We start from the raw sequence: 25324 nt of genomic DNA, 5'->3' as shown, positions 1-25324 counted from the left end.
TATCTATAGTTTAAATTAATAATTTTTAACTAATTTAATTATTTTCTGAATAAAGTCCATGTACGAATTAAGTATTCTTTACAAGATTAAGCAGAAATTATTAAACAATTCTGTAGGTCTATGCAGTCAATTTAAGTCTAAATTAGAAACTAAATGCTGAAAATTTTTCCAAACCTAGGGGTTTTGGACATTCAAACATTAGTTTTTTCGTTAAAAAGTGGACATGTCGGCTTTTGATTATAAGCTACTAACTATAAAAATACTTACTTTATTTTTTTTTTTTTTATGACCCTCTTTCTGTTCATTTCTGAAATATAAGGGGGTTACCCACAGGTGACCAACCTATTCTAAAAATAAGGGGGGATTCAAATTTTTCATTTTGTGGGACCGCCACTCAATTAAAAAGTCAACACCCCAGCCGGATTCGAACCGGCGCCGTCCGTTTTTAATCACCTTTTTATCAAAATTTATAGAATTTGTTTCAAGCCTGTATTTATGGATCTAAATTTACTGAAAGAAAAAAAATCATCTTCCTTTTAAGGTCCCAGCTTTATTTTCAAGAAAAAAAAAAAAGCACCTACGATCAAATACCTCATTGGTTACGTTTATTGTTATATCATGTTCCGAACGACATATGCCGTACCCGGATCCAGGAGAAATAAAAGGAGGGGGGTAAAGTAAAATATGTGCCCATGGGTAGCTGCTATATTATTCAGTCAGGACCTGAGCGAGGATGTGGAAGGGTTAGAGCAGATTTGCATGCTTGTAGACATGGCAATATCCTAACTTACGTTCCATATGCCCGCAGCAATTTACATCCAGCGGGTCCCTCCTATAAGTGAGACTATAGGAATAATCCTGTTTCCTCTGCTCCTGAATTATATTGCTCTGGATCTTAACGGCTTATTCCATATGTGGCTTTGAGCCGCTTTTTTGTTTATCTGTTTTGGTTGATGACTTAAAAAAAAAAAAGGAATGAAATTGGTTTAAATAATACAATAAATTATAACAAATATGTCTATTTAGTTTGACTTTATATATCAATATGTGGGAAAATTATTTAAAATACGTCATATGATAGGAGAGAAAAATTACCATACTTCATAACTTTTTAACATTTTTTCAAAGGACTGCAAAAAAAAAAAAAAGCCTTTATTTTATCAATGATTATCATTTTATCATGTTTTCTAATTTATTATATAATTAATAATTAATTTTATTATATATTTTTTGCTGCAGTCACCAAATGCGCCTGTTTTAGTTTCCGTCGACTTTTTGTTCTATTGGTTCTGAATTATTTTGATTTCTTCAATGTTAATTTCCATCTCGGCAACGCTTTACTAAATTATATTATTAGTCGAATATAAAATGTTAAGGTATATTATTTTCAAGAAGTAATTTTTACTGTTTAATAATATGATATAACTTACTTTGTAATCATTATTAAAGGCATTATATATCATTATAAATGATCTGTGTCCTAATGCTTTACTTTTTTATGGGATTTTTCAACCACAAACTTAGAACGCATTATTTTTAAAATGTATTTTTCACTCACCTATCAAATGAATTAGTAGTAAGGTAAAGTAGTGCAATCGTTCAAAATTTCTTATTTGTGTTTTGACAGAAACACATTAGTTGAGATCACCTGAATCCATAAAAAGCCTAATGTCACGAAATGGTCTGTGTGAGTATGAATAGCCTATCTCAAAAATGAAATGTCGTATAAAACTGAAATTAAATATTTAAGTCGGGTATATAACTGGGGTGGGAAAGCAATGTTTTCACTAACCTTTATACAATCGATTCTTCACATTTTTTTTATTTTATCGAAATCTACTCAATTTCGATGCCATGTTACTGCAGAATTAGGTGTTCTTTAAGATCAGCTAGGTGTTCTTCAATTGGCCTAATTTAAATAGTCTGACATAAAGAAAAAAAAAACTTCTCATTATTAGCAATAATAAATAATGAATAATTACAAAATATCAAAGAATTTTATGCATAACTAAAGAAGAAAAATGGAAAATCGAAGGCATTTGTTCGGACAGGAAAAGCCACTGAGACCACACGGACTTTCCTGATTGTATTACAAGTTCGTTATTTTTATTAAACTGTCGTATTTATTACTGGTTCAAATTTATATCCGTTACCTCAAGAAACCCTGAAATATGTATTTTTATAGTGTCAGGAAAATAAAAATTATTTGTTCATAATTTTCCGCTTCTTTGGTCTAACAAGAATTACAAAAATATCAATAAATTCTTCTCGAGCTAACCAATCTAGGCAATACGTATCGCAAGTGAAAGTTATGTATGTACTGTACCAGATTTTTTTCCCCTTATTATCTTGTATTGCAATCTGTCATAGAAATTCTAATATCGGTAAAAGATTACTCAGAACATGTTAACACCATATTTGAAAAATTCGTAGAGAAAAATTTGCACCCACATACGACAGTTAAGTTGCAGTTCTGAAGTCGACTTGTTTGAATCTTGATTTTTTTCTAGTTTAAAACATATCATAACGAATACATTGGATGTGATGAAGTTATAATAAGTTTTATTAATACTGAATTACTTTTTTTTTTTTTAAGACATTTTACAGAGCACGTATAGTTATATTTAAATAACTTATTTAATTGGTCTTATTTCTAGAAATATATTCGGAAAAGATGAAATTTAAAATCATCTTTGATCAAAACAAATAATCGAATTAGTTTTCTTTACTTTATTTTTAGTTCAAAAATAATTGAAATAATTTAGATAAACTGAACGCAATAAAGAAGATTCATTATATTGGGCTTTACCAAGACCATAATTGTCAAGGCCAGTATAATTGTCAAAGTGGATTACTTGCTATACTATAATTGGATTACTTAAGAGTACTTTCATACAGGATATGTATCATAATAATTAAGAAATATTATCCTAAACTAGTTTTCGAAATGGCGGAGTTTTGGTCATGTAATATAGAAGTTGCTCCTACCATAAACAAGGATGATATAAGCGGATTCTGACTCATCCGGCGAGTACTGTCCCAGTAATTGTGACAGTCACCCGTTGCCGCTGATTTAGTGGAAGGTGACGAAATGGCAGCCACTCACTTGAGCATACATTAGCGGGAGAGTGGATGCAGGGTCACGCAGTACACACCTCGTCCCATTCTCTGCAGGCTCCAACCGCCATCGAAGGCAGTTACCGCTCCACTGTACCATCTCAAAGAGCCACGGCTAGCTTTTATTTTCAATTTTGTCAAGGCAGCTGTTCTAGCACTTGTTCAGTGTAACACGGAAGATCGTCTGGTAGCCAAGCCTTGCCCATTTCACGGTTAAAGTAGTTTTTTTTTTCAGACTTGAGAAAGAATTGTGGAAGGAACTTTTCTCTTAACCTAACCAACTTCTTGAAAGGTTGAGTGACTCTGTTTTTTTTTTCTTATTATTTTGGTTCTGTTCCTTTTTTTAAAGTGATTATGCGTAACACAACTAAACGTAAGTATGGGAAAAAATACGATGGAGTGGAAGGCAAGAAAAGCCTTATCTTTCAGAAATACCCATATTTTAGTTTGAGATTTATAGGTATTTTAATTTGTCACAAAATGTACTGTTACAAATATGATTAAAAAAAAACAACTAATAAATAAGAAACAAACAGCGTTGATGACTAGCGAAATAATATGCCATTAACAGTAAGAACCTAATTATATTTGATTAGAATGACAAAGGTAATTTGTTTCTCCATTATTAGAGTTTTAAAAATCTTGATCATTACTTACAATCTATTCTTAAATATCTTAAATTAATACTGGATTGTCCTAGGCCTTTGTGTAATGTACTAAAAAATGTACTAATATACATACATATCAGTGTATATTGCATTGTATAATATACAATGTATCTTTTTATTTACTATACGATATCAAATAAGAATGCACAAAATTCAATTATTGCTTGGTAAGTTATAAAGAAGGAAAAATGTCTTATTTTTTTTTTTTTTGTGATTATAAAAGCGTATAACTATTTGAACGTCTCCATGCCATCAAACTTGGTCTTGAATTTTCACTTTTAGTTTCAACTCTAATTAGGGATACAAAATTTTAGTCATAACGAAAAATTCTGGTTTTCCAGCTTTAACACCGCTGTAGGGGAACCATGTACAAATTTGAAAGTTCAGCATATAATGGTAAATGGGATATTAACCTATGTTATGAATTTCATCTTTTGGATTCACCTCTAATTAAGAATAAAATAAGTTATTTAATATAGTGAAAATTATTTGTTAATTTTTTTTTATACATATGAAACACCTGAATTCCCCTTGAAATTACTTTTTCTTTCTTCAGGATTGATTTAGTATTTTGGCATTTATATGAATGATGTAATGTAATAAAGTTTCCATAGTTATTCATTTTAATTACATAATTTATTAGAGTATAATACCGAAAGTGCTGTAGTATATTAAACAATAAAGTTGTGAGAGATTTATAAGGATATTACATAATAAATTGCTTTTGTGTTTTATTTATCGCCATTTCCGTTTTTCCGTTATTTATACTTTTTCATGATTATATTTTACAATTTATAATTTATTCCGAATTTTAACATACCATATGACAAATTCTCTAATTTGTTTAATAATATATGCGTTACTGCTATTGATGCTAATCCTGCTAATGCCCCGACAGCCACCCCAGCCAATGGCACCATAGGTACTAAATCCCAACTGCTCCCTAGTACTCCGTACTCCAGAGGCCGGTCCTGGAATTATCCAGCTCCTGTTCCTAATGTTCTAGCAGTGCTAATATATCTCAATCAGTGCGCCCTATCCCCCCTAATTGATATACCCCTCAGTTCTCCAATGCTGCGCTAACTAATTGAATATTCTAGGAGGGCTCTAAAACCCTTATGGCGCTGGGGCACATGGCGGCTTCCCCAGCCCTTATATTAGCTCCAAGGGACAGACAATTTATCTCCAATGTTTTGAATCTTTTCCTTTTTTCCTTCCGTCGTAATAAGGGGTTCGGTCCCCACTTCCTGGTGCTGCGACAACAGTAATGATAAAAAATGGTTTTCCTCGATATTTCAGACCCAGATGGGACGCTAGGGGAATGATGCATTCCTTCCAGTACGGACGAATCTATTACAGATACGGTTATACAGTACATCACTAGTTTACTATTAAAAAATATCATAAGATCTCATAAAAACTATATTATAAGATTGTCACTCTCATATTGAAACCAAGCCCTAAACAAAATAAAAAAATCTCCTATATTTTAAAATAAAATAATAAAGTCAATGTATTTATATTTTTCTTCTATATTTTCGTAGCTATGGTTTTGTTTTTTTAATTTAAATTTACCTTTTTCCATGATAAACTTTACCACCATCCAAACCCACTTGTTTTAACCTGGCTTCTTCTTCATTACCTAATAATGCTCCTAGGTGTCTGAAAAGAAGAAGTTCTCGAGATCTTCTCCTCAAGAAATGGAGTTCTATCAATGGGTAGATTCTCCAATTGTTTGTATCATGAAATTTTATTACGAATAACAAATTTACTTGTTGTATATATTTTTATATAAAATTAAATACTTTTTTGTTTTAATATTATTGAAATCATCTTTTAAAAGGATCTGTATATTGAAAGACTTAGGGATGGTGAAATCTACCAAAATGGTTTTTCATTATTAAAAATTACGTAACGAACCAATCCTTAATCCATAAATAAAATCCTTGTACATTAAAACTTGAGATATATTAATGATGAAAGTATATTATTTTTTTTTTTTTCAGAATTCTATTACCATATACATAACACGAAACACGACAAAGATGCAAATGTACAACTGTTCGATGTTACTTCTTTTGGTATTATTAAGTCAAAAATTACTATAATTAATAAATATTTTTTCAAAACACAAACTTGTTTATGAATTTTTTAAATTTTTAACTCAATAAATGTATTAAAACTAAGAGAGTCGAGTTCAGTTGCTCTTTCTCTCTGAAGGAATACTCCTTATTGCACCAACTAGTTCTACGAGAGGTTTACATCAACGAGATGACGTGGCTAAGACAGCAAGCTCTGAAAGACCTTGTAGAAGGTTTGGTTTTTCTGAACCAAAAAAAAAAAAAAAAAAAAAAAAAAAAAAAAGCTGACGCTAGAATTTTTTCCTTCTTGAGATTTTTCGCAAGTTTCTAACTTCATGAAATCCGTTGCTAACGACACACATAACTCGGCAGTACTGCTTTCACGTTTTCTTTTGACTCAGAATAGCGAGTAATAAATTACTGTCTCTAAATTATTGTATTATGACTTCAGAATGTTTCTTCTAATTCATCTTTTTTGTTCGATAACAATACTCGATTGTGTGCTCACTAACGAGAAAAGAGAATTAGAAACTGTATAGGATGAATAATGGTTGCGTCGAAGGCCGTAGTTACACACGGGATTCAATGAGCTTACTAAATCATATTCTCTTATTTAAGACCTTACCTGACATAAACTTAAATTACTTTAATTTCGAAACTCATTTCCGTCTTCTTTTCACATGGAAAAGGTAATTCTAATACTTTTGAGTATCTATTAATATTTATACGACGTTGCATATTAACTATCAGAAGATAGTAATATTCAGAAAATTTTAGGACTTATTAGAAATAAGTAAAAAAGATGTACCACTGCAAAAGGGATATGCTAAATATGGAAATAGAGAGTATAAAATAAATATTATTAAGGAAAAAACAAAAAGAAAAAAACAGATAAAGGAAAAAATATAATATAAAAAAAAGTAATGTAACTTAATTTAATAAAAAAAAAACATTGTATTGTGTTATTGATATTGTATCATTATTCGTTCTTCTTTGTGTATATATTATATTCTGAATGTGACCTATTATATTTGGTCAGTATGGCTTAGTAAATAAAGTTATACATACCGTGTATAAGTTATACATACTTGCTTGATAAACACGATGCGTAGGTGACTACATAACTAAATCCAATATCCGAAATAAATAAGAAAAACCAAATAAACACCAAAAATATAACTGACTTAACAGAATGCATCCTTCACTCTCATATATTTTTACTAACAATGTTATTTACGAATACGCAACTTCTAAACTCTTTATAGAAAATTCACAGTATATAATTGCAAATAAACTTTATATGAATTTAAAATAAATTGTCATATACTAAGGAATACTACTGTTTCTTCATTTATCGTAAAATTCTTAAACTCTCCAAAACTAAGCAATTAAGGACATTAAAATATTAAAAACTCGGCTCGGTAAATTAAATGAAAAAATAAACCTAACACTACCAACCAATAAACATATATTATCTTAAAATTAAGATTACATTATTTTAATATTAATATTAATATTTATTTATTTTATTGTTACTTATTTATACATAATAATTAATGTTTCAAGTGAGTAATAATTAATTAGTGCTTCAATGTTCAAGTAATAACCTTTAGCACTTTAATTCTAACAAGTATTAGGTAAATTATCATTTTACATCTTTTTTTTAATATTATCTTAAAGCATATCATGTTAATAAAACAAAAAAATAAATAAATACATTTCTGGCAAAATAAAAGAGTAATAATAAACACATTAAAAAAATTATATTCAATTGACTGGTGTTTGTGGATGTATTATTGTTTAAATTTTAAAATATTATTTTTTATTAATTTTTTTTTACCTGAAACAAAATTTATTATTGCTCCAGAAAATCACTTAATATTATATTTATTTATTATTTTTTATAGCAAAATTTCGCAAGCTTCTATAAAATAACCCACGAATCAAAATTACAATACTTACAAAGCAGATTAAAATATATTTTCAAAACTAAAGAATGAAGCATATACGCTCATACAGTAGATTAAATTCAGAAATCATCGTTTTATCTAAAATCCCAAAATGAAAATCGTTAGTACACTAAAACATCCATAATTGTGTAGTTTTTATTAACAAGTTACTACGCTGATAATATTAAAACCTACCCATTGACATTATCCACTCAGAGGCGAAGAGATCGGATATACTGAATATATGTGAGCCGAAAGTTTGGCATCGAGGATCCTACGTTTCTTGGAAATCGGGGATGTCTTCAGACTATTGGTTAGAAGGAAAAAGAATAAAACGAGATTCCCTAGAAACTTCCTCCCCTTTCAACAATGGACACCATATACAGCCAGACCACGTAGACTATGCTCAGGGTTGCCTTCGCTCTAGATGCTTCTATGGAATTAGAAAACGATTGGGGTTTCTAGTAATTGGTTTGTGAACAATGTTGGTGAATTCATTGATGGAGGTATGATCTATGAACTCGTTAGCAGTATAAATTTAATATTAGGTACTAAGCTAATAGCGTAAATTAACCTTCACTAATTAAAAGAAATGTTTTTTCTCCACCCACTTTATTAGTTATATATACCACATCTTATTACTGTTATTTACATTACTTTCATAGCTTATATAAGTTATCCCATTCGTCACAGATACTGGACGTCATAGTATTATTTTTCATATATATTTGTATTACCTATAACATGTATGAGGTCCCATCAGTCGATGTCGTTTAGTCTTATATTAATGTTACCAAAACTTGTAATTTTTTTTTTTTCAGTTACTAGATACCGACACGAAATTTTTCTTAATAACTTTCGCTTTCTATAAGGTAAAATTTGAAAGCAAAATTTTAAAATCTGCTCCCCTTTTTAGGGACGGATATTTTATTAGAATTTTATTTTCTAATATAAATAATGTAGCAAGCACCAATTTTATTACGATTTTTATGTTAACATTTCCTTCTGTATTACTAGCCATATATATTCTTCTATCTATTTATAATTCGGTTCACATGGTAATTTATTTTCTTACCTAACATACATTCATCTTAGGAAATGGTGACTCTTGTCAAGTCTGGAGAGGAATAAACCAGTAATAAAAACCGTATTCATTAATAACGGGTTCCTGTTTTCTACTCTTGCAAGCGGATGTAGGAGTTGGAAGATGTCATTGTAAACCTGATTTGAAGAAAATCCGCTCCCACGAGAACAGATTCATAACTATCAAGAAGCCTGAAAGACGGATGTACAAATTAACCGTGCTCTAGGAGATATTTAGAAATCAGTTCCTAAAGATCGTACTCATTGTCTGAATAACTACGGATATCTCCGGAGCTAACAAATTAATTAATTACATATATGAGATAACATCTTAGTAAGTGCAAGTCGAAAGATCTCGTGTTGTTAATTGTGATAACTCCTAATCCAGCTATAATCTTTAGTCTTACTATTAAGGTTGTTAGGTCCTAGCTCTATTATACGTTCAACACACGATTTCAGTAACAAATGTTAATAATAATAACAAAAAATAAAATTATATTTGGCAAATTATAAAATACCATGATTTAGAAGACTTATCAGATGTGATTGATTTGTATAGTCATTTGAAGTGATTTTTTATAAACTAAATAATATCTTTATTGTTTATTGAGAAAAACATAGAAAAGTAAACACCTTATTAGTTCATCCTACCTAAATATTATTTATGACTCCATTACATTGAACATTTTACCCGTAACTTGTATATTCTTTTTTATAAAACGGTTTTCCAATTTTTTTTTTATAATCCGTGTTACCTCATTCTGGAAGTCCCTACCCACATTAACTATATTTGAACATAATCTATTTTTCCTATTCCTCAACTATCTCTCTTCCTCAAATCTGTAACAATAAAATAGGATTTATGAGATCTATATATTTTTTTTCTTTAATTTACATAATTTATTTCAATATCGGACTTTCAACTATTTTTATTGCTTAATTTGAATATTTTGCTATTTATTGCTTTGAATATTTATAAATATAAAGTCTGAAACATCTGCCCTTTTGTTTTTTACTTTAGAATTTTGATTTTTATATTTATTGGGTTATGTAGGTATTCTAACCACCATGGAGTCAATTCTTAATTAACAAAATAGTCAACCTGCCCAGGTTGTATAGTAAGAGGTTGTATTGTTTGTAATGTTGGTGGAAATGTACTTAGTACCACTGTAAAGTTAGCCATCAATAACCATCGATTAATAGAAACCCTTAGCATAAATTTGGTTTTGGAAGAAAGTAAAAATAGTAGATTTTCGTATACTTTAGTAATTGTTTACTTAATTTAGTATACCGTACAATTTTCTAATTGTTTGTAGTGTTTTAATAATTTAAGACGCATACATGATACAATACATACATGTATCAATTCGTACAAATCATAAAATGAATAGATAGCGAGAATTAAGAAAAAAGTTAATTAATATTGAAATTATGAAAATTGTTAATGAAATTAGTGTAGAGCGGAATGCAAATAGTTATTTTAGTTTGCTATGATATTTATGTATTTCTCTAAAACATCTATACAAATTAAAATAGGAAGTAATACAGGCTTAACGAACCCGAAGGTTCCATGCCAATACTAAATCTTCCAGATCAGTCTTGATGAGATACTCTCACCTACACTTTGGTCTACCCCTCGGACGTTTCAGTGTTTATTAACATTTTGAAAAAAAAAAGGAAGTATTTATGAAAAATGTTGAAATTGGAACCAGTCAAACCTTGGAACTGGGTCAAATAATGAACAACCCGTGGTAAAATAATTTAGGAAAAGTTCATAGATTAAAAATAAAATAAAATAGGAGTTTAAAATTATAAAGTGATGTTTTATATGACCATCATTTTAGGGCACGATTACGTATCGAATTCATTAAATTGATAAATAAATGTAAAACTCAAAAACGTTATTTTAATTATGTAAAAAACGCTTTGATAAGTCCTATTACTTCTATTCAATCATTCATTTGATGAACAGAAAGCATAAAATTATGATAAGATCATATTTCCCATGAAAGAGCTTCCCGATTTTTTTCCTGGCGCTGGGAGAACCGGCCAGTTTAAAGAATGTAAAATATTTAACACTATTCACCGCCTGTCTCAATAAAATGCCAGAGAGGGAATAAAAGTATCATGGAGGTTGTAGAATATGAAATGATGTGCAGTTAAAGTCATATCTATTATCTTAGGATACACAGTGTAGGTTTAATGGAAAGAAAACTCTTTCCTTGCATATATATTGCCTCCGTTATGGGGTGTAAAACGACTGATGTTTCATTTTACCCCATTCGGAAAAAAATATATTATTCCGATCGAAATTCCACTTGTCCCTTTACTACTGTGGAGCCCAAAAGCAACCATTAGGCTAAATTAAACTTTTTACATGGTAATAATTATTCGGATCATTTGAAAATTAGCATATACTCCCATGAAATTTTTTTAAGAGATACTATACATAGCAACCAGATGTTTTCGGTACACTTGTATTGATACCACTTTCTATTACATAAATAATTTTTTCGTTATGTTCCAAACATACATATTTTTTACTTGTAATTATTCACTATTTATAAAAATAAATAATTTCTCATCAAAAAAACAGGTTTTTTTATTAATCTTTATTGGAATATTTTGGTTAAAGGTAAAATAATACTTTAATAATTAATTTTTTTAAAATTCTATTGTATTACATGATCGTGTGGTTGAGTAATAAATCAAACGAATGTGATAGATATGAAGGATAGAATATAATTTTAATTGATAAGGACGTAATTACAATATATAAACGAACAAATTATATTAAAAGTCAGGATGAAATAAAAATTGTTTTAAACATATTATTATAAAATAAGTGATGTTAATTAACTATTGAATTCAATATTTATCACTTGATTTTTTTTCTGATCATTAATACATAAATTGATTTAATAATAAATTTAGAATTATAATTATAATCCAAAATAAAACATGCACGCATTTTTATATAAAATGCATAATCATTATTGCTATTTATTTGGTGCCACTTTCTATTACGGGAGTTTTTTTTCTTATGTTCCAAATATAATTTAATTTTTTTTATAAATATAAATTTTTTTCCTCTCATTATTTTTAGTTTAATTTTTGCAATTTTTTTTTTAATTTTGCTTGAAGATAGATGAATAGAACATGCTCTCTTAGTCATTGATTGGATGATAAACGAAACGAATATAAGGCATTAATTAATAAATTATAATTTTTAATGATAATGAAATTAAAGTAAAACGACGGATAAATAAAATTAAACAACCGGATTTAATGAAATAATGTTTTAAATATTAATTAATGTGATCTTAATTATACAATTCAATATTTATCACTGATTTTGTAAAAGATTAAATTATAAATTGATTCAATAATCTACATACAATAAAAATAATAATAAATTATTAATACCAAATATAATGTACAGACATTTTAAAATAAAAACATCACTGATTTTTATTGATATTTATTATATATAAGTATAATCAGAAATATTTATGTAAGAAATAACCAATATTAATTTAATTTGACACCGAGCTAAAACTGAACTTGAATTTTTAAATTACTTGCATAATTTTCAAAAATGTTTTATTACCATTTTAAACTGAATACTACCAATTTTTCTTTTTTATTCTTCAATCTTTATTCCAGTGAATGAAGATTATTGGTTCTCTAATATTTTTTAAAATATTTTTATTTTTTATTTCTTCCAACACCATTTGTAAATAGTTCTATACATTGCATTTATACATATACCTATAATACGATTTCACTTCAATATCGGACTATTGTTTAATCTTTTTTCTCATAATAATCGCATATTTTTAAAATTAAAAAATATATAATATTAATTATTATGAACTAACATCATTTTCTCTCTGAGCAAGAAACTTTACATACACTATCTTCTTTTGTATATAAACAAAAATACTTCACCAGCATATTTACAAAAGAGCTTGTTCAACATTCCTTAATAAGAAACTCATCTCATTATATCTTATAAATTATCCAGTCAAGACTTGTAGCAAACGAAACGGAGTTTCTACCATTAAATACTAACTTTAAAATTTAAAATAAATTATTTATAAATCCATTTCTATTATGCATTTCTTAAATGCATACCCCACAAGTTTAGTTAATGTCATCCTGACCTATATAAAATTATCAATGGAAATCCTTTTTTTTTTTTATTAATTTTTGTTTAAGAGGAAATCTCAACCCATTTTTAGGAAAAAATGTTAAACCTAAATTACTAAATTAATCAATATTATTCAATATAGAATTATATATTGAGGGTATGAATTAAGATTCTGAAATCTTTGGAATTCTCGTTCGATACGCACGTTTTAAGGTTTCCTGATTCCGAGTTACCAAATTTCTCAAAATAATGTCTCTGTTTGTATTGTTTGGTATATAGCTCAACAACTAAAAGTTATATACGCCTGGCACAGCAATATCTTTAAAATTAATTTATTACTACACATTTTTTTTTTAACTATACTCTTTTTTTTCTTTTTAACTTCTTACATTATTATTACTATTCCTGTTATAGTGCCCTTTATAAAACGTTTACGCCTTTAGTCCACTCCTGCCTTTATATTTGTTTACTGATTCGCTTCACAAAGCTACCGTTTATATCTATGTTGAGTTCTTATTCCATTAAAATTTATGTATCAACTGCGTATTTTAAAAATTTAGTCTTATATAGATCTTATTTTTTATTACAGTGTTTACTTTATGGTTGTTCCTATACGTTAATTCATACGTTGTCTACAAGCTTTTTCGTTGTCAGATTTCTCCAACGCACACTGTATTCACGTTTTTCCTACTAGTGCAAGTTTATTCGAACTAGCTCCAGGCGGTCTATTTCTTATATTAGCAAACTTTTATTCTTTATCATATCACCTTTTCCCTCTCTTTCCTCTATATTTCTTCCACATCAACTTTGTCCAGTTACGTACACCACTTCTAATTACTGATATTTATATCACTGGCTACTCTTAACTTTTATAAAGTTTTATGTACTTCTTTAATTTTTTCATTCTTCTTACATACTTAATTAATCACATATAAGTTTTTCTTTATGATGTTTTATATTAGTTCACTGTGTTAATTTCCATCTATCCATTATGGTCATTATTTTAATTTTGTATTCTTAGTCCTGAAAAAAACCTGAAATTCACGCCGAAACGTTGGCATAAATAATTAAGTTTTTATTTATGCTCTTCACTGGCAGCACCCCCAACAATCTTTTGCTCATAAAATTATGTTACTTCAATAATAAAGATGAATTATTAATATTAATATTAGATTAGGGAGATGAATACAAAATGTGAATAATAATTGGAGCTTAAGGCTGAGGAATTCAGTATCCCAAAAAGGTATAAAATTTTCCGGAATAAAAACTAATGATACCTAATTGTTCTAACAAAATATCTCTCACCTATGTTACACACCCTTTTTTCTGCTTTCCCACGCTTTCTAATTTTCCATCCAATTAAAGAAATAAGTATTTTTACTGCCATGGTTTCCAGTCGAAATATGTTACATTTTATTTAACAACCGGTTTGTGGCATGTAAGAATGTCTTTCATCAACACGATTCTCGGAATTAGTCGAAGCTTGTTTTTTTTTTTTTTTTTTTTAACAACAATTTGAAAGATATTTCGTAATTAGTAGGATGTGTCACTAAGAGCGAAAGAAAAAAAAAATATTCTTAAATTGTAGTAACCATAAGACATCCCATATTTTTTCAAAGTCAGGCAGCATTTATATTGAATACGTTTCATTCTTTATAAAAATATTTCTTATGATATGTAACAGTATTAACTATATGATAAGGGAAAAAAATACAAATTTGATGTCAAGTCATGTCAGCTCAGGGAATCAAACCTAGTACAAAAAGGATCATCGTCGCACATTTCAAAGAATAGTACGGAATTAAATAGAAATTTTACAATCGAAATATAAAAACAAAAAAGTTACCTACTATTAGAGAATAGCACAGCAAAGCCGTAGTATTTCAAACAGTAGTTTTAAAAACTCAAAATTGCATTAATGCAGACAATAAATATTACATCACATATCAATAGTCTAGTAGATACTATCCAAATAGAGATAATTAATCAATAAAATCATTTAATAATAACCTAATGCTATTTTTTATTTCCTTTATCGAGAGCGTTATTATTTATAAGAAATATTCATGTTTACAAACTTTTTAATCTGTTTGAAAATAATGGTAAACTTGCCATTGAAATACTAAAATATTTTTTTATTATTATTATCATATATATATTTTTTCAGATACCATTACATTTCAGTAAAAAACATGGTAAATGAATTGCAGTAAACATTAGCTGCACGATCATAATTAAAGCTTTAAAATAAAATGCTTAGACTCATCTTTTGCTGTAATTTTCAAAAATCAGAATAAAGAAACAATGCATTTTTATAGGCAATAATAACGTTTTATTATTATACTTTTTTTTTTTAACTTACATTTAAAATTTATTTGTGAAAATATCACTTTTTCTTAGAATTGTTTTTTTTACGTTTTCAACTCTACTATTTAAACAGAATATATTTTAGATTTATAGTTTTCACACTTAATTAGAATTGGAACTTAAGGGGTATGAAGTTATCATAACGATTACAGACTAATAGGAACCTTAGAAACCTTTTTATAATATGATTACTAACACTTTCCTTAGTAAATTATCTATTTAACGAAAAAAGAATTTTTCATGTCAGACTGATTATTCCCAAAACGTTAAAAAAAAAATTCTCCAGTTTTAGGAGATTAGTACAGATTTATACGATTGATATGACTGTTTTACAAATCCAAGTTCTAACCATGCAGCCTGATAGGGATGTGGACCACAGTAGTTCTCAGCCCAAAGGGCAGAGTTCATAATTAAAGCGAGGGTGGGTCGGTAATTAGTTTATCGGAGGGTGGACCGGTCGTCAAGGCAACGGCGGCCATCCCGCCCCGACCCCTCCCCTATCTTTATAATCCCCTCCCACTTGGCGGAATTTTAATTTGAATTTTAAAGTACATAAATTAAGGGAGGGTTTGCGCTGCATGGGAGCCCTGTTCGGAATTCGAAAGCCGTTCTTATCATCTATTTGAGCAGCTCTCCCTACCGTAATGTTGGGGGGACCGGGGAACTTATCAGTTACGGAATTACAGACAATACCTGTAAATTACTGACTGAGCTGCTGTGGGGCTATTACCAACTTATATAGATTACTTACATAATGCACTGAGATACTTACTTAATACGAAAACGTGATTTTTTTTAAATTATTTAAATTATAATAAAAAATATTTCACTTTAGAGTGCGAATTATTTAAACTTGGTAACTGAATTAATATCAATCAATTATAAAATCAATTTAATTTTTATTCACACATTTAAAACTTACTTATAATAATAGGCCAAAAAACAAAGAATTAATTTATAACCATTTTCCAATCCCTCAACACTTGTTCATTGGTCTTTGTGATAATATTATCCTATTAGTAACCAAATTAAAGATAGCGTCTGAATTAATTACTACATATCTAAAATAGATAAGGTTGTAAATTTTTATGTTTTACATAACTCAATATATTTCTTCCTACCACTTTATTTAAATCATATTTTGTAAGTCGTACATTCATGTATTATGTCTATTTGCTCAGATTAGTGCCCATTTGGAAAATTGTATTGACTAAAAGGTTAAGCTCAAATTTTCCAAATATAAGTCTGATAATTTGACTGATTTTCCAACAATCGTCAATGAAGTCAATTCAAACATAAACATCAAAATCATGGGGAGCTATAAAGTTTTGAACTTTTTTTTTAACGAAAAAAAAGTGTCAAATAAATGTCTTTAGTTAAATTGAACTTGCTAATTTTTAAGAATATTGTATTCTTGAAAAGAATCGAGATTGTTCGCAACACAAGCCCATTGATAAGAAATTAATTTTCATAACTCATTGTTCATTTTCAAGGTTTGTGGTTTCTTTTCTTATAGCACCCATAGCAATCGTAATTATTGTCTGTAAACAAAACAAAATTGACTTTATGCCTTCTGCAAAATACCCACAATAATTCGGGTATGATTGTATTTTTCGTTAAAAAATACCATCAAATACATCAAAATAATGGAATTTTCATAATTATTTTACTAAATATTTATATAATAAAAAAAACTACTAATAAAATTATATTTTATTTATGAAATACTAAACAAAGTTTTAGATAGCTAATAAAAAAAAAATTAATTTGCAAATAAAAATAATTTTTCTAATTATACCCACTTTATGGTTTTTTTTTATATAGGTATACATTTTTTACATTTATAAAGCAGGTAACAATCACCGGCTGTATGCTTGAAAACGTAAAATTCAGAAATTAAATATTTTTAAAATTTACAAAAAATAATTTTATAAGAGATGCAAAAAATTGGTCAAAGTACAATACAAGTATTTATCTTAAAAACAACAAAAAATTACTTTGTTCCTAAAAGATATCCTAAAGCTACCACATAGCTGACTGTATTAGTGTTTTTTTTTTACACCATTAACCCGATTCCTTGCATTCTTCCCCATATGTAAAGGAAAATTACATATTTTCTTACTTCCTGTTTTTCCTATAAATTAAAATTATTGTTCCATATTTGTCAATTAATGCCAATAGAATGCAGATTTGGCATAAAATAAATATTGAAAAAAATTATATTAACTAAAGCAATTAAATATCAATTATAAAAATAATAAAACTGTATTTAAAGGATTTAAAAGCAGTTAAATTTTAAAAAGGACAGCATTTAAAAGCGGATACACTAAAAGTACTTACCCACAGCAGGACCCACATTGTTAAATGGTTCATAGACAATTACTGCTGATGGAATTATGTCATCATTGACTGGGTCTGTCTCTAACAGTCTATTGTTGAGGGGATCAGTAGTCTACCATTATATTGTAATGAATGTCTATTAGCTTAAATTGGGTAATATAGTATGTACAATCTATATATTTACAACTAAATAGGGTAAATTAGTAATTGTTTATAACCTAAATTACTTGAAAAACTCACTAAGATAACCGGATGGATAAATTTTGTCATGGAGACATATTAAATTTCGTTATAAAATAAGCATCTAGCCTCATTTATTAATAATTTGTTAAATCTGAAACTTCTCATATTTTGGAATGGTTTTTATTCTTAAGTTCCAGTAAGTGACTGAGATGCGTCACTTTTCCATGATATTCTTTTTCATTTCACACCTCATTTGTCAAAATACACAGCCCTTGAGAGTCAGAAAAGAAATCACTAGTTCGGTGATATAATATGTGCGATTAGTATTTTATAGTATATTATTAGTGTTGTATCTAGTAAATCTTTATATTATGTTATATATTATAAATTATTTTATAATTGTAAATTATAAGTAACAATTAAAAAATATGGGAAACAATTTTTTTTTTCACTTTTATTTAAACTTTTTTTTATTAACTGTTAGTTACAGTAATAATGCCCGAGCTAAGGCTAATGCAAATTTTAGTGCTCCATCGTCGGCTACATAGTTTTTTTATAATCAAAATAACAACTTTTTTTGTAAACAGAAAAGAAAATTTTGTATATATGTATATATATTTAATGCTAAAAGTACCAATTGCATAAAGTATATGTATAGTTGAGTAAATTTAATATTTTAATTCAATAGCTCTTTGCATCTACTGTTGCTATAACCCAGTTCGTCCTCGAATATCGAGGATTATTTCAGACGCCGATCCAGAAATAGCTGACGTCGGAGACGAACTAATTGCCTCAGATCAGCAGGCAGATTCCGCTATAACTGAACGACGGAAACATCTTTTCACAGCCAATCTACTGGTTCCTCCGCTGCCCACTAGTTCGTTCACTCTATGAGCCGTTCAATGAACTCTCATGCAATAAAATTGAACGGAATGACATTTGAAAAACATAGAGAAGAAATAGTCATTCCGCATTTCTGTTCACTTTTTTATTATAAATGTTCACACTCGTCTCATAGCAGAACTATTACAAATTTAGGATAACTTTAAAAAATAAAAATAATAACCAATTTATATATTAAATTGATTTGAATTATTGAACAGAAAGGTGTCTTTAAACTCTGGCTTTATCAAGATTCTGTCATAATAGCCACATACCCTTAAAATTACACCATGGACAGTTCTATAATTGACAAACAAGGCACAGGAATAGTTAACTAATTCTTATTTTAATTAGTTTTAAGAAAATCTTAAATAGCAAAATTATGTAAGAGATTTTTTTTTAACCGATTATTTTGAATTTTTTGCGAAGGTCCTAATTAAGTATTTAAAAAGATACTGACTTTTTTTCTTGAACTTTATTTTATATTTAATTATAAAAATAATAAAGCGTTTTATTACATTTAACAAAATAGCTTATGAATTAATAATTACTACTACAAAAGAGAAATATTTTATGTGGCGAGCACTCCTTAAAGCATAATTTTGAAATAATAAATTCAATACGACTAACTAAATTTACATATCGTGCAACTATGTTGGCTAGTTGAAGACAGATATGAATCTCGGCTCACCGATAAAGATAAAATACACCTCCTCATTTACCATAAGAACGTTTCAATATGCGATCATAGAAAACTAGACGTCAACACCAATGCAAGAGGTTTTATAAAATATTACCCAATATCTTAAAAATATGAGCGTTATAATCGTTAACATAAATTAACAATTTGTGTCGGACTGATTAGAATTTATCAGCGCTGTTTCCTGTATATTCATTTAAGCTTTATATAATAAATTCCAATGTGCTTAAATTATTATTTTCTTCCTCCTTTCCTCATCTTTTCATTACAATTCAATCTGGAACTTATATTTTCATAGAAATGACGATATAAAGTACGTTAAAAATCTATTTATAGAAGATTAATTAGCAAAACGTTAATAAAAATAACCATAAACTTGCTTGATAAACGTATCTTTTTTTTTCAAATTTGCTCTACTGGTAGTACAAAAAATGGTAAATGTTTTTAAGGTATGAAGACGGGATATTAAATCATGGGATATTGGGAGCGAGGATAGATAAAATTCACTATAATTATTTCTGGTATTAACATCACCAAATACTAGTTAAAAGTATTAACATAACCAAATTCCACGCGTTGGATAATTAATAGTAGTACTTAAGATTTGGTTACCTTTAAAATGATACCCATTACAAAACTTACTTACTGAATATGCTTTGGGTGCTGAAAACTAAATTTATTGGACCATCTTTCAAATTAAATCTCAAACAATTTCTGGAACCACTTATTTTAATGTTTTTCCATGAAATCTCACAGTCCATTTTTATGGTCTTATTTTTCAAGTACTCCAACTTTAGTATTACGTAATATATTTTTATAGTAAACATAAATATTCTACAAGATGTTAAATATGTTTATCTTGGACATCGATATTCAGTTCCACAATCGGTAAAGTTCCCTAAACAGTTAAGAATGGAATGTAAAGACTGGAAGCATTTTAAAAGGAAAACAAGCTCGTATAAGAGAAATCGCTCTTTTTTAATTGCCTCATAAAATGACTCGTATTCGAATTTACGGCCCCTTAAAACTGCAATAATTGTTTTATGGTTATAGTTTATTACCACTGCTGGCAGGAATCTTTCTCCCAATTGTCACCTTGCTTGGTTTTTAAGTAGCTACGATTAATTTGAGTTAGTTAAGCAGATTAATTGTATTAATTTTCCCCTAATTGCTTTAGCTTTAAATCTTTGTTTGTATGATTTATTTTATTTTTTAAATAAACTGATTTGTAATATAGTTTTTAATTAATCCTTTTATATAATATTGTTTTTACAAAATTAATATATATTTCATGACTAGATGTAAATATTTCATCTTCTTATAGACTCCAATTATTAAATCTTAGTGATATTTTGGTATATATATAAGTTTAAATTAAAACAAACTTTGGACTGTTGACTTCAGAAATAGGAAGCAGTGTATGGTTTTCTTGAAACTTACAAAAATATTTCATCCAGAAAATTGGTAAATATCGTAATATATGCACTGATGTGACCTAATTATTATTTTGTATAATAATATTCCAAATATAAATTATAACAGCATTTAGCATATTTTAAAATGGCCAACGACTGTATATAAATACAGAAGATATGTTCCAATTAAATACAACTGCAGTTGCTATGCTACGGTTTTCTCATTAGAGCTCTGAGCTTCAGGAACCCAATCTCGTTACCACTATAGCCACATCGTCAACATTCCTAATGTGAAAACTCCCCCCTCCAGGAATCCAACTCCAACCTGATTGTGTGGGCTGGGAGCCGTCACCCATCGTAAATTGTTTGTTTTTTTGTCGTCCGTGTCAGTTCCGTGGAAAGAAGGTAAGAACGTGACCCGTGCTTGCGTATGAGTTCTCGAAAAAGGAGGGGGAAGGTAAAAAAAAAATAAAATAAAAAAAGGATATGTAAAGGGAAAGAGCGTAGGTGCCTGGAGTACGCCCAAAAGGGTTGGAGAAAGCTTCACCTTTGAAAGGATCACTCTGTGGCTTCCTGTGCTATCTGTCAGCTAAGGACAATGACAATGGTTGGGTCAGTACCGTGAAAGTAGGCGGCTGGAAAGATTATTACCCTCTTGTGTTCGAAGAGGACCTGTGGTGATCCGTCGATAATCTTTGATTTACTAAAAATATAGTTGTATTGGTGTTTCCTCATTAGCGGATCAATTAAATTAATGAATAGAAAAAATCATTTTAAATTTGAAGATAGAGTTAATAATCTTAAACTTAATTTAATTATTTATGAAAGGAATAAGTAAAATTTTACAAAACTACAATAAAAAAAAATTATAATTTTAATATGACATTTAAAATTATAGTCTCAAAAAATATTATTTATAACCTGATTAGAAAAGTTTTTGTTTTTGTTTATTGTTTTTGTTAACAATAAATAACGGGAATTATTATATGCCTAATTTATTTTTATTATAGTGAATAACATATAACATTAATCCAATAATAATATAACATTAAATCCAATTAAGTATGTAAATATTTCAAATGACATTTGTAATATCTTAATAAAGAAATGCATACCTTTATAATTTTTTATGTATTTTATAATAATTTAATGAGATTAGTTAATTCATTACAATTTAAATAAAAAGTATGCAAAAAGTTTGGAGATAAATATAACTGTTTATCGGAGCCACATACATTTTTTATCCATACCTTTATCAGTTGATAAATGTTGAAAATTTATTTTAAATGATTAACAGCAATTTTAAGATATTTATCATTTTTCAGGTATGCTCCCAGGTCCCAACGGATGTCCTAGGCGGCGAGGACGACAGACCTACACACGGTTTCAGACGTTAGAGCTGGAGAAGGAGTTCCACTTCAACCACTACCTGACAAGGCGGAGGAGGATAGAGATCGCCCACGCACTCTGTCTGACGGAGAGGCAGATCAAGATCTGGTTCCAGAACCGGAGGATGAAGCTGAAGAAAGAATTACGAGCGGTAAAGGAGATAAACGAACAGGCGAGACGGGAGAGGGAAGAACAGGACAGGATGAACAAGGAGAAGCAGGCTAAGATGGAGCACAACAGTAGCCAACAACCGCAACCGCAACAACAACACCACCAGATCCACGACCCGCACAAGATGATGGGTTCGTTGGACAAGAGCTCGGACTTGCTCAAGGCGGTGGTGACCAAGGTGCAGACATAGGCTGGTCCCTTCAGTCATCGCTAGGATCTGTGATAGTGTCACCGGTACATCGACGGTCGATCAACAAGACTTTGTTTGTACGGTTTTTTATTTTTCGTTCGTCCTTTTATATTGTTTGTAACACCCGTATCCGAGGTTATCCAACTGTTTGTTTATGTTGTGTTGGTGCTGAGCTCTCCGACGAATTTGTTTGTTATCAGGACTTTTTTTGTTTGCATGAACGTTTTAAACGTTTCTCATGGTAACTCAGATACGTATACGAGGCAATAAGTACCATTGTGTGTACAAGAATAATTATACCCTTGAGTACTTAGGAAGAATTGTGTTGGTAGATGGAGTGTTACAAGTATTTCGGCGTACAAATTGTGGATTGTATTCCTCAAGAGGACCCGTTCGTGGTACCACGAAATTAAAATACGTAAAATAATTATTAATATATTGTGCTATAGATGCATTCGTATGTAGAATCGTTCATAGTTTTACATTTGTAATTTATCTTCTTTTAAGCTTTAATTACGTCATGAAGTTTTTATGGTTTTATATATATAAATATAATAGGTATTACCTTCTTCATATAATTTTTTGATATGGATGTCTGTTTTTTTTTTTTAATGTTGTGTTGTGTTAGAGATTAAATTTATACTGATTTTTTTTTATTTGTCATAATTCTAAATGTGTTGAAGAATATTTTGTTGGCTGTTAATATAATGTTTGGTATTATATTTTTATGTTTGAATTATAAAATTTTGTTAGAATATTTTTTTGATTTTAAATGTTCACTTTTATACCAGTGTTTTGTTTCGACATATTCGTTTAGTGGTCATGTTTCATGGCATATCTGTGTTTCCATGTCAACAGAAATTAAAATTTGAGCCACGCACAGTTGAAAATATTTATGAACTTTTTAATTTTGTACTGATGTGCCAAGTTATTTGTAAGAGATATTTTGAAAAGATATTACCTTTTTTAATTTTTTTTCCTAATTGTATTATTTTTATGTAAAAAAAAGAATGTGAGAATGTCAGTTTATATACAAGGAAAGTGCAATGTCATTAACCATATACTCGTAAGATAAATATAAAAATATATGTATATGTATATGTAAAGTGTGTTTCCAAACTGTCTATATAAATGATAAAATAAGATTATAACATAATAATGAATATCGCTTGAGATTCGATGGTTTGTAATATTTTATTCTTTAAAATTCGATTTAAGAAAAAGAAAAAAAAATGAGTACTACTATACGTAATTTTGGTGTCAGGGTAGGTGATCTATAGACAAAAGTATTTTGAAATAAAGTCAACCTATCAAGTCTGATATGTACATTTCATGTATGAACATACCAATGTTAAGTATATGAACCCTTAAGAGTTCCTCTTTTTGAAAAAAAAAAAAAGATATTTTTATTTCTCACAAGTGTTCCTACCCAAATTAGTGTACCTTCTTTTTTTCGAATTTGGATTTCGATATAAAAAAAAAAAAAGCAAAATAATATAAATTTAGTTTTTCGAATTATTTAAATAATATATGAAAAAGAGCTAGTACAAGAAAAAATGTATCCCTTAGAAGTAATTTATCGCCTGCCATTAGAGAAGAACAAACAAAACAATTCAATCATTATATACGTAATGAAAACAATTAAAAAAATATCTAGTTTAATAACAATTGCCATATAACTTATTATATTTAGTCTATTAGGTGATATATTTGAATGTTTACATAATTATTGTAAATAGAATATTTTAAATTTTATAAAAACTTCTCAAAGATCGAATTAAACATAGTAGGTCTCTAAGTTGATGTTAAAACATCTCAAATGTAAATATATTGCTTTCGTCTGGTAAATAGAAAAGTTTCCCACACCCAAATTCCCTTTCCATTCTTAAATTGACCTGAGATAACAGAAGAAATTTGTCAAATATAAACGAAACGTCCAAGAATTTATAATCCCTTCCGCTTCACCTTTCCGGGTATGGAAACAAAAAAAAAATGGATTTTTAGGAATTTAGTGTTTAGAACCCGTCGTGTTGATATAGCTTGTCATGTTTATAGCTTTTAAAAGTGTAATTTATTGATAATGTTTATTTTCCACAGTATCTGTGTTCCTTATTGAACAGGAATCTTGTATATTGTATGGGCAGAGTGCTATATAACATAGAGGGGGGGATTCGGCCAAAAAGTGGTTCCCGACACCTTCTGAGCTGCATTTAGAGAGAGAAAAAAACATATTTATTCAGAAGTGTCTTGTGTAATATATATTCGGAATAATTTATTTTTCAGATGTCAATATATCTCAGTCGGATAGTGGGAACCACGTGGCCGATCCTTTCGAAAATACAAGCGGTTCGAAGAGAAGTTGTGTATGTTAAAAAATAAAAGCAAAAAAAAAAAAAAAAAGGAACAAGCGAGCGCTGTTTTATATCGAGGTATGTGTATTATTTGTTTTACTGTCTTAATATAATACTAAAAACTTTTTCTAGAAAATGTAGCCACTCTCTTTGCTGTGTAAATAAAGTTGAATAAACAATGTATAAATATTGAATTATTTGTCTTTACCTTCTTAAAACCCCATTTAGTTATAAGGCTGAATATTCGAATATTACGTTACGGAGAATTACGTTTCTATTATAATT

General features: G+C 28.7%; 1 protein-coding gene across 1 annotated transcript in view; it reads left to right on the top strand.

Moving 5' to 3' along the window:
- The window catches only part of abd-A (abdominal A), a 100159-nt gene extending 75071 nt beyond the window's left edge, over positions 1 to 25088 (top strand). The window contains exon 3 of the mRNA XM_014419263.2: positions 22264 to 25088. Coding sequence (XP_014274749.1) covers positions 22264 to 22688 — 425 coding nt within the window. The 3' untranslated portion in view covers positions 22689 to 25088. The remainder of the gene's footprint in view (positions 1 to 22263) is intronic.
- Positions 25089 to 25324: the final 236 nt, after the last annotated feature.

This window comes from Halyomorpha halys, unplaced genomic scaffold (genome assembly GCF_000696795.3).
Source record: "Halyomorpha halys isolate HHAL.00 unplaced genomic scaffold, Hhal_1.1 Scaffold15.1, whole genome shotgun sequence".
NCBI lineage: Eukaryota > Metazoa > Arthropoda > Insecta > Hemiptera > Pentatomidae > Halyomorpha > Halyomorpha halys.
This window is presented reverse-complemented; position numbering and strand designations above follow the sequence as displayed.